The sequence below is a fragment of the Stegastes partitus genome, unplaced genomic scaffold, assembly GCF_000690725.1.
Source record: "Stegastes partitus isolate 25-593 unplaced genomic scaffold, Stegastes_partitus-1.0.2 Scaffold18, whole genome shotgun sequence".
Classification (NCBI taxonomy): domain Eukaryota; kingdom Metazoa; phylum Chordata; class Actinopteri; family Pomacentridae; genus Stegastes; species Stegastes partitus.
This window is the reverse complement of record NW_007577749.1, coordinates 184,909-196,268: the sequence shown is the minus strand read 5'-3', so window position 1 is coordinate 196,268 and position 11,360 is coordinate 184,909. Positions and strand designations below refer to the sequence as shown.

Below are 11,360 nucleotides of genomic sequence, written 5' to 3'. Positions count from 1 at the left end.
CCAAAGTCTTCAAAACACCACACACGGTTGACTGTGGCAAATCCCAAAGACACTGACACAACACAGCACACGCAAACAGCTGATCTGGCCCACTGGCAACAAAGCTCAGGTTGACTTTTAAACTCCCTGCTGACTGTAGAGTGGCCACGCCTGCTGGGCGTAACCTGAAAAATAAAAAAACCCACACAACCTGCCAACACACAAATACCCAGCACTGAGGGCTTTAGCAGTACTCTAAGCAACTCTTTCAGAGGGTTATTGAAAAGTGTAAGTCAGGTGATGGATACAGGAACATTTTAAAGTCACTAACAATCTCTGGAAGAACAGTTGAATGCATTGTTAAGAAATGGAAGGAATATGATACATCCATAAATCTGTTTAGAACAGGCTGCCCTCTAAAACTGAGTGAACATGCAAGAAAGAAACTAGAGAGGGAGGCCACCAACACAGCTATGACTCCTGTAACTCTGAAGGAGTTACGAGCTTCAGAGGTTAAGATGGGAGGGGCAGCTGCCCAGGTTCTTCACCAGGCAAAGCTTTATGGGAGAGTGGCAAAGAGAAAGCCGTTGTTATGAAAAGCTAAATTTAAATCTGTCTAGGGTTCGCCAGAATGTTCGCATGTTGGAGACACTGAAGTCAACTGGAGGGAGGTTCTTTTGTCTGATGAGACCAAAATTGAGCTTTTTGGTCATTGGACAAGACACCTAACATGCCACATCATCACAAACACATCATTTCCACCATGAGGCATGGTGGTGGTGGCAGCATCATGATGTGGGGATGTTTCTTTGCAACAAGCCATGGAAGACTTGTGAAGGTAGAGGGTAAAATGAGTACAGCAAAGTTCAGAGAAATCCTGGAGGACAACCTGATGCAATCTGTGAGAGAACTGTAACTTGGGAGAAGATTTGTTTTCCAGTAAGACAATGACCCAAAGCACACAGCCACAGCTACACACAAATGGTTTAAAGACAACAAGGTGAATACTCTGAAGTGCTGAGTCAGAGCCCAGACCTCGGTCCAATTTAGAATTTGTGGCTGGACTTAAAAAGGTATGTTCACTCACAATCCATGTGCAACTTGACAAAGCTTGCACAGTTTTGCAAAGAAGAGTTAAGTAAAACTGCAGCATCCAGATGTGTAAGGCTGACTGAGACCTATCCACACAGGCTCAATGCTGTATTTGTTGCCAAAAGCACATCTACTGACTTGAAGGGCAATTATTTATTTCATGCTTTGTATTTTAAATTAATTAACATTTTCCCCATTGACATGAAAGTCTCTTTTTTTGTAAATTCTTGTTCAAAAATAGCCTAATTAAATTGACCATGATTTAGTGTTAAAAAGCAATAAAGGGAAAAACCTCCAAGGGGAATCAACTCTTGTTATGGACACTGTAAATAACTTCCATGTTTCCCATGAAAGCGCTGTAAGTTAAGTTTTTTGGCCAAACTATTCCAACGAATGTGACCTCGACTGCAACTTACTGATACACACGCAGTCTGTCAGTGACATCAAAAACATTTCCACTGACCTTTGCTAAGAAAAGATGTAAAGCTGTGAAAATAATTGACTTTAGACAGTTTGGACAGCTTTCTCTCTCCTGACCTGGGCTTCACCTCAGGCTTCCCAGAGGCATCTTGACACTTGAGTCATGTTTAGCCCCTGACTCACACCTGAGGAACACAGACTGTCTTTACACTAAAATGATTTCAGGAATCACAGCACCACTCTGTCCTCTGCGTCATACTCCCAGTGGGAGAACAGACAGGTGTTTGTGTGAGGGGCCGTGGACTGCATAAACAGTTGTTCATTAGTTTGGACAGCAGAGGTCATTGTAACTCACAGACGCGTCCCACAAGCATTGAGCAATACTATTATATTTACATATAGATAAGAATTATAATGAAGGAGACCGGCTGGAGCACATTAAATGTGTAACAGCATGATGTTTGCATCTGTTTAACATTTCTGGACACTGACAGCTCAGAGAACTAAATGTCATACCGTACTGTTTCTTCAGTGCATGCTGAGCACGAGGACCTTAACCCACTGAGTGGTCAGGACACTGCCACCTGTTGTGCTTCCCCATGCTTTCACCTTTAGGGGAGGAAATAAATATCCAGCACCGAAATCTGAATTCTACAAGCAAGAGACAACTTCATGTGAAGCACCCTGTGTACACTATTCTGTTTACATTCATACAGTGTATTGTTTTCACTCTTGTTGCACTGAGTTGTACTCTGGGGCATATCTTCAGTCCTGTCTGTTGCCTGCTGGTTAAAAATAATGTGGTTATTGCAAGATGATGCCATTTGGAATCCATCCATGCTTATCTATACCGCTCAATCCTCACTAGGGTCCTGGGGGCCTGGAGTCTATCCCAGCTGACTCAGGGTGAAGGCAGGGGACACCCTGGACAGGTCAGCAGTCTATCACAGGGCTACACTTAGAGACAGACAACCAAGCACACTCACATTCACACCTACGGACAATTCAATTCAATTCAATTCAATTCAATTCAAATAACTTTATTTATCGCCTAGGGGAAATTCTAAAGCTCACCGAGTATTTAATATAACGACGTAGAAATAAATAAATTTTAAAAAATGTAATAAAAAATAAACAATAAACAACATCATAAATATTACATTATATTACATGGGCATTGGCAGGGAGTCAGCGGGTCAAAGATGGTTGTGCATTTAGAAGGAGGACAGCACTGAGAACAAAAGTTGCCCTCCTTCTTTGAGTCCGGCAGCCTGGGCAACAAAGGCGATGTCCACAGGGGAGCCACTGAAATGCAGGGGAACAGTGGTGTGATGGGTCCTGAAGGATCTTGCTGACATTCCTTAAGGTCTGTTGCTCACAAAAGGTGGAGAGGGCTCTTACAGAGATCCAAAACATTTTGGAGCAGATTTTGACAACACTCAGTAGAATGTGTTGTTTAGAATCACTAATTAACCTCAACATGTTTTTGGACTGTGGGAGGAAGCCAAAAAACCTGGAGAGAACCCATGCTGCATGGAGAGAACATGCAAACTCCACGCAGAAAGATCCCAGATGTCCTAACTGGGACATGAACCAGCGATCTTGTAGCAGTGAGGTGACGGTACAAACCACCGCGTCACCTTGCAGCCCCCCATTTGGAATCATTTCACTTTTTTTTTGATATTGCATAGAATTACTGTAAAGGGACTATATAAGTAAACTTTGATTGATTGATTGATTGATTCATTCATTCATTCATTCATTCATTGATAAAATGATTGGTTATGACCTAATGTCCTGCACTCATTAACACTGGTATTGTTACTAATGGATAAAAGCAGTGAATCATGCAATGTGACAACTATTGTTTGCAGTGATGAACTCAGAATTTTATCACCCAACCCCACAGTTCCTACCAACTCTGCAGCATCTTTCAGCTTATTGTTTTGTATTACATCCCACAGACTCACTGGTTTGATTCACTCTCAGTCATTTAACTTATCAACTTTGTTTTTAGCCTTTCCCATGAAAACTGACAGACTCACTGTCTTACACCTGTTGGCCGACAGGTAAAGGTAGCTGATTTAGACAAGAAAAAAACCTGCTGAACTATGAGCCATAATAGGTTTATACAGTGATTTCACTGTTGTGTTTAGAGTTTTGTTCTGCACCTTCAGAGTGGAAAAAAAAAGTCAAGTAATGCTGCTTTAAGTACTATTTCAAGGTGTTCACACCACTTTACACTCCACTACATTTCACGGACAAACATTCTGCTCTTTAATTCACTATTTTCATTGCTGGATTGCCAAACTAGTGGGTTAAAGAGTGGAATAGTTGAAAATGCCTGCCAGTCACTGGGGCCAGGGAGTCCATTATTGAATGGCTGTGTGAGATGTTACGAGTTGTTAAGATTTCCCATTGTAAAGTGAAAGGGAAAAGTTCCTCTGAGAGACCATAAAACTACCATAACATTAAATTTGAGACTGTCACGGAACAGAGAGAAAGACTTCGGCACCCTGGGGTCTCTGTGACTAAATTAATTTGACAGCAGTTGTTACACCTTGCATAGTATAATATAATGCTTTGTTATCACTTAGTACTTTTATGTTTGATACTTTAAAGCTGTATTCAGTATTTTGTCCACTTTTGGGCAGAACATTTAAAATCACACAGATCTGACATGCAGCGACCTTGTAAAGTAGATATGGCCAATTCATTGCACAGGCAACCTGTCATACCTGCTCAATCAGGTATGAATGTTCAATAAAAAAAAAAAAAAACTTGAAGTATTTATATTTAAAAGTATTCTAAATGCATTATTATGATGTGGTTCAGAAAACATGAGTAGTTGTCTTATGCATTCTATTGTTTTTTGTACTAAGCTTTTCACGACGGCTTGAATTTTTTTCCACAGCTGAACACACACATGATGAAGAGACTTTTTGATCTACTCGTCCAATATCACAGATTCAACAGCATGACAAGAAGTAACAGAAAAATGTTCCTGAGAAATTGTTGCTCAAATATAGCCTTAAAAAAATGCCAAAAAATGTGCTGAAAGTGGGTCGACAGGCAATTCAATTTTCTTTTAAATTATCTCAGCAAGTATTTGATACATCAAGCTAAAATTTCACAAATATCTTTATAAATATCCCTATTCATGAGATTCAAGAGATAGTCAAGCAGAAATTGTTCTAAAAATGTGATGATTTGAGATAAAATGACCGGTATGGTACATTGTTCATATAGAAATACTGACTGCAGCTTTTAGCATATTTAGCTATTATTATTTCGGTACTTTCAAATAAGATTTGATTTGGGAGGCAGGAATGTCAGATGTTTGTGTTTATTGCTACGTTAAGTTATAGAAGGGATCTGAATACTTCTTCCATGGTTGTATTAAAGGCTAGTTACAGGTGACCCTCAGTTAACCTGCAGTTCAAACCGGTGAATGGAAGTAAAACTATTTAATCCTTGCTGTCTTCACAAGTGACAATGGGAGCATAACCGTAAATGTGGAAACATACTGCAGCAGAGGCACAAAAATAATCAAAAAGGCATTTAACATGAATATTTGCCACCTGATACCAGCCGAGTCACATAATAGGAAAACCTGAATGCATGAAGTAGAGCAACATGGTGTTGTGTTTTACTGGGTTTGACTTTGAGATTGTTTTTTTCAGCTTAAGTGAGTCTCACTTTAAGTGCAAACACAGTCTTACTTTTGCTAGTCTGAAGTCTCACAGCCGCCAACAGCAGATCGCACACTTGGATGATTCGTATTTGACTTTTATTCATTTGTGGTTTTCACCAGACATCGGTGTGAATTTCTGATAAGAACATTTGTCTATTTAGCAAAGCAACCAAGACATTTCCTCTGGAACACCATCAATGTATCACACAGCATGGATACTGTTCATACAAACTGCAGCCATTGCATGTTTACTTGTCAGATCACCAACTGACCACATGTAAAACGACACCTACTAGAAGCAGCTCTCAAATGATCATCTGACTCATTTCTTCCATAACTTTCAGTCGATACATTAAATGGTACAGAAACAGAAATAATGTCATATATTAGCATTGGCTATCAGATAAAAATACATTAGAAAAACTTAAATTTCTTTCTCATTACATTAGAAAAGACACAAGGTGATACCTTCAGCCTTTAGAAAGGCTTTGATGGACTAATACACGTAACCATGAGCTTCAAGTTTTATTTTCCTAACAAGCAGAAGGATTAGCACTGCTCTCTCTCCCATTCAGTCTTTACTGTTTTTACACAGGCACATATTTTAATCTCATTGGAACCTAGATATCTTTTTTTCCCCCCCACATGTATGTATATGACAACAGAAATTAGAACAGTGCTCTTCTTTAAACACCTGACTTACAGCCAACCAAGAGTTAAGGTCCAGATTGCTTGAGCCTGTGTAAATCCAGTCTGGGATGACAGAGCCAGAATGTAGCATTGCCAGCAGTCTACTAAGCTGCTGTCTGGTCTACACTTAGAGTGCATCGTGGAAGGGTTCAGACAAGTAGGGACTGATTTTGACACTTACATAGACACCAGGTGATAACTGAGATGTGTGAGGCAAAATTGCAGGACAGGGATAGTGCAACGTTTCTCCTGTCTCCAAACAGTCTCAGAAATACCATCTGTTACTTGTCCCCTATTCACTGCTTACATGTTTGAGATCAAATTAGGACCATTTATTAAAAGGCGCCACCTGTATATGTGATTCACTAATCACCTTTCTTTCTAAAAAATGCTTTTCCCTCAGAGACTCTGTCTTTGGTTTCCTGCAGTTTCTCAGAAAGCTTGTCCTTAGTTTCTTCCATTTTCTCTGAGAAGCGTTCTTTTGTTTCCTCCATTTTCTCTGAAAATCTCTCCTTCGTCTCTTCCATCTTTTCTGTCAGTTTCTCCTTGGTCTCTTCCATTTTGTCCTGGATGTAGTCTTTGACTGGTGGTGGTCTAGACAAGTAGCCGTGCTTGCGAAGATACTGAACAGACAGTGAGGTGCCACCCAGAGTCACCGTGTATCTAGCAGGGGTAGCAATCTGCAGGAAAACAAGGAAAAACACAATGGCTTGTCAGCACAGCAAAAGCAGCACCTGAGTCCTCCCCATAGCCTGTATCTGCTCTTTCCATGTGGACTGACTGAGGAAGTGAGACGTGTGTTAACACAGTCATGTTTCAAAGTTTGTAAATCCTCTACAAGTTTGCTCATTTCTGCACAAATATGGCCTCAAAGATCAGCAGATTTTAACCCAAGTCCTTTAAGTACAGTATACAACAAAAATGAGGACATCTCTGTATCACCTAAATGTTAAATGACTCAATTGTATGACCTCCCAGTATTTACATTACTCTACTTTAACAGTAGAGTATTTGCTCCTATGTAACAGTAGCCATTTAGATTTACTATCTTAAAAATACAAGCTCCACTGTAGGAACTCGCAACAAAGGTCAGTACATCAATATTATTACTTCAGACTCAATCCTCTTTGGCATGGAAGATACCAATGTTGCACTCATTTCTGAGGAGATGTTCTGACATTCTTTGGGCACTACCGTTTCCAGACACTCTTTGCGGGAGGAAGTGTGTTGCTCTATGTTTATCTGTAAAATACCCCAAAGATGTTTTACTAAATTTAAGTGAGGTGTAATTTTTTACTTTTTTCTTCCTCAGAAACTCTTGTGTGATCTTGGCATTGTGCTTTGGATGGTTACTGTGCTGTGAGTCTTGTCAGCAAGTAGGCAGTAAAGGTAGGTATCACCAACACATTTTGAACTTAGGCAGCCCCATAGCGTCATACCCCACCTCAACGTCTCACTGTTGGGACGATGCATTCACTGTGGCAGCCCCGGTCAGACTCACACCAAACTTTCCCCATCTTTGTGAAGCTTCTTTTTTTTAGTACCTTTGACAGTTTTTCCCATATGCAGCCTAATGCAGACAGTTGCAACCCATAGGTCCACAAGTGAGAAATATGTGGTGTTCACAGGTCCTTTTATAACCACGTTCAGGTTTAGGCCACAAATCACATGCATATGCAATTTTGTCTCAGTGTTTTCTTACTTGTATGTCAGTGATTCCAAGCATACTGACTTTTGTTTTACTGAGTTTATACTTTGGGGCCTTCATTTTTAATATAGTTTCATGAACAAACAAATATCTTAGCTACTTGTTCATAAAAGGATATCATATACTGCCAGACATAATGCAATTACTGAGAGGTAACACTGTTTTGAATCATTTCACATTGAAGTGATGTTGCATAGGAGCGTACTAACGTCTGTTGTATCATGTACATAAAGAGCACCATTGTAAAAGCTGGATAAGAGTTTAAAACATTTGACAGTTGAGTTGCTTTTAACTAATAAAATGATAATGACCAATGAGTAAAGGAAGTTAAAACAGTCAAACACAAACTAGGTCTTCCTGGATTAAATTACCTTGTACATGGCATATGCAGTCAGTGCGTAGCCACTTGATGAGTCTCTCAAAAGGCCAACTAGTGACTCTGGCAGACCAATCATCTCCAGGAATGGCACTACATTCACACCTCTGAGGGGAAGCAAAACAAGAGCACAAGAGGGGAAACATTGCAGAAGTGTCAAAAACTGCGCAATGCTGGGCTGAACAACTTTTAATAGCATTTCTAAACAGTGGTAGCTGATGTGCTAATGTTTAGATAGCACAGCAAATCAAATGCATTCTCTAATTCTGCAAAATAAATCAATTTAGAAACAAATGTTAATCTGATCTATGATGGAGGCCATAAACTCAAACAATAACACAACTCACTTCATAGCAGCATAATAGAAGGTTCCAAACCAGACAGAGGATGTCACCAGGTGCACAGGAATCAACACCTTCCCGTACTGTTTGAACGTCTTCTTAAACCTCTGAAACAGGCCAATGGACTTATCCTGCAAGGGGTCCACCTCTGCAAGATCAGGGCCAGCTTCCTCTTTCTGGATGTCCTGCGTTGGAGGTGTGAGGGTGGATTGTTGCTTGTCCTGTGTTGACTGGTGTTTTGGTTGATGTGCTGCTCTGCTGTAAGCTGAGGTTGAGAGCCAGCGTTGGCCTGCAGGTGGTGACGGTGGCAGGCGGAGGGCACAGCAACAAAACGCTGCTGGAGCCTCAGGGACGGTGACACCCACCAGCAGCGGCCGCATCGCTGCCACTCGCTGCAGCGTCCCATGAGTTAGGAGGCGCTGCATTGTCATCCTCCTCTTGTCCTCCTCCTCCTCTTTTCTGCTGCTGTGATGCTCAACCACAGACTACAGGGTCAAAAAAGCCAATGATTAAACTCCTAATTACAAATTATTTTTGATATCAACTCATCTACGATTGAATTAACAGTTTAGTCATTTTGTCTATAAAATACAATAAAATGTTGCCTGGGATGAGGTCGTTATTTAGCCCCACTTAGAGCCCAAAACCTCAAAATATATAATGGACATCAAAAGCAAACAAAGCAAATGTATGCCCAAAGCGTAGTTTAAATGATTCCATGATCAATTATGAACCAACTAATGTCAGTCCTTAAAACACTCTGACAAAGGCTAAGACTGCGTGGGAATTTTTTTTTTTATCCATCCATTATGTATACACCGCTCAATCCTCCCTAGGGTCCGGGGGGGGGGCTGGAGTCTATCCCAGCTGACTTAGGGTGAAGGCAGGGGACACCCTGGACAGGTCACCAGTCTATCACAGGGCTACACTTAGAGACAGACAACCAAGCACACTCACATTCACACCTAGGGACAATTTAGGGCAACAAATTTCCAATCCTGATCCTCGAGGGCTACAATCCTGCATGTTTAAATGTTTCCCTCTTCCAACACACCTGATTCAAATGATCAAGATCGTTATCAGGCTTCTGCAGAGCTTGATGATGAGCTGATCACTTGAATCAGGTGTGTTGGAAGAGGGAAACATCTAAAACATGCAGGATTGTGGCCCTCAAGGACCAGGATTGGACACCCCTGATTTAGAGTAACCAATTAACCTCAACATGTTTTTGGACTTGTGGGAGGAAGTCAGAGAACCCAGAGAGAACCCCTGCTATATATATATATATATATATGTATTAGGAGATTTAAAATGTACTCAAATTTGACAGAAAATTATATCCAAAGCATTCAAATATACAACTGTCATGTGGGACTGTACAGCTTGAATAAAATGCAGCTGATCCAACTTGTTTTGTGCTACAATATATATTTGAAATGCTCTGGCCTGGCTTTTAAAATATATTTGACATACTTGTAGTCCATTCTATTTCTCTTAATCACAGTCATAACTGGGTGGAACACTGACCTTTAGATTCCCTCACTGAAAACTCTATGACGTGCTGACACATACAGTAATTCAAGCTGTAAAAACAAACATCAAACAAGTCTACCACCACTGAGTACATTGTGAGGATTTTTTACTTCCTACTGAGCACATTAGTAGTTTCCTCCTTATTATAGCACTACTATTACTTTGCTGAGCATTCAGAGAGTTGCCTCAGATCTCAGTGTAGTGGCTCTCTGGTTACTCCAAAATCTAGATTTAACATGAAAGAAGAGTGGATCTTCACAAACTCTATATATTTCCACCTTTTTGATAGTTGACCTTTAGATTATTAGCTTTTTTTTTTCTATGTCCTGGGTGTCTTAGGCAAAGAGCATTATATACCTTTTGTAGGACAAGGTTAGCAGCCTTTGCCTCTGTGATGAATACCAAATGCCATCACACTAGTTTTATCCCTTAACAGCCACGACCTAAATCCCTTCATGGATTAGTTAGAATGCTACCAATCATATGGCAGAATAAAGGTTCTGAACATACCTTATGTTAGGGTTACACAATCATAAAGTCACCAACCGACGCAAAACAAACGAGAACAAGAAGGATCTTCCATGTAGTTTAGAAAGGCGTTTTCCACAGCTACTGAAAAAACACAACTAGGTTTGCTGTTGTTTGACAAACTTCTTACAGATCTTCTAGAGAAATTACAGAAAAGGCCAGTGAAATCACCGCAATACGACAGGTAGTCTTAACAACTGTCTTCACAATAACACTACTAAAACAGACCGTAGGAAAAACACAAGGTGAGTATTTGTCGTGGATTATTTTAGAAGTTACAACCGGAAGTGTACGGGCTACAGTCATGCTAACTTTACACAGGCGTCTATTTTAGGCTAGTTGACATTGGACAGTTTTGTCTGGAGGACAACAGGGAGGCAGCGTTTAGTCAACGCATTGGTAGGAGGTTCTGACCAAGAAAAGAAGCTTTATCTTATTAAAGCACACAGCATGTGTTTAGACACTGACTGGCAGGAGGGTTGGCTCAGGCCAAACTGACCACCTGCCAACTTCAGCTTCTGACGCCTGATGTTAGCTTGTTAGCTAGCTGCACTGCTAAGCACGTAAATAAGGTGTCATTACCAAGAAAATACACCACAGCGGAAAACAGAAAGCAGATTACACTTACTCTGTCACTTACAGGTAGAGTTCAGGGTAAAGCAGCACTCCTCAGGACCGAGGGCCATGCGAGAGTGCCTGGGCTAAGTGTCGTTCAAGACCACATTTATCTCTGCAGCAATGGACTGCGTGGTAGCCAGCATGTAACCCAAATCGCACAGAGAACCATGGGAAATGTAGTTCTCATGATGCAGGCTGTGGAATGCTTGAACTCCGTTAAGAAATTCATTTCCCATCGTGCCTCGCGGAAAGTCAACCTCTTGGACACAGATGAAATTTGCTTCTGGTTGGTTTTCCACCCGCTAGGGCTGTGTGCCACTGACGACCTTAAATACGGCTCTACAAGACATCAGATCTAATAAATGTGGCAAACACTGGTTG

General features: G+C 40.8%; 1 protein-coding gene across 2 annotated transcripts; it reads right to left on the bottom strand.

Annotated features, from left to right (window-relative positions):
- Window positions 1–5,264: 5,264 nt before the first annotated feature.
- On the bottom strand, window positions 5,265–11,130 carry fam210ab (family with sequence similarity 210 member Ab). Of its 2 annotated transcripts, none has more exons than XM_008291853.1 (4): window positions 10,990–11,130; window positions 8,307–8,785; window positions 7,955–8,066; window positions 5,265–6,555 (listed from the first exon to the last, which is right to left on the bottom strand). In XM_008291853.1, the coding sequence occupies exons 2-4, from the start codon at window positions 8,729–8,731 to the stop codon at window positions 6,241–6,243; spliced, it is 852 nt and encodes a 283-aa protein (XP_008290075.1). In that variant the 5' UTR covers window positions 8,732–8,785; window positions 10,990–11,130; the 3' UTR covers window positions 5,265–6,240. The 2 variants fall into 2 exon arrangements, with proteins under 2 accessions (XP_008290075.1, XP_008290083.1); XM_008291861.1 differs by having other exon boundaries at window positions 11,002–11,130.
- Between the last annotated feature and the right edge of the window lie 230 nt (window positions 11,131–11,360).

Excerpts from the sequence above, each read along its gene's own strand:
- fam210ab (XM_008291853.1), bottom strand. The coding sequence starts at position 8,731 with ATGACAATGCAGCGCCTCCTAACTCATGGGACGCTGCAGCGAGTGGCA. Across the intron at positions 8,067-8,306 it reads TTCTATTATGCTGCTATGAA|AGGTGTGAATGTAGTGCCAT; the intron begins GTGAGTTGTGTT and ends GCTTCCCCTCAG. Across the intron at positions 6,556-7,954 it reads CTGCATATGCCATGTACAAG|ATTGCTACCCCTGCTAGATA; the intron begins GTAATTTAATCC and ends GTTTTCCTGCAG.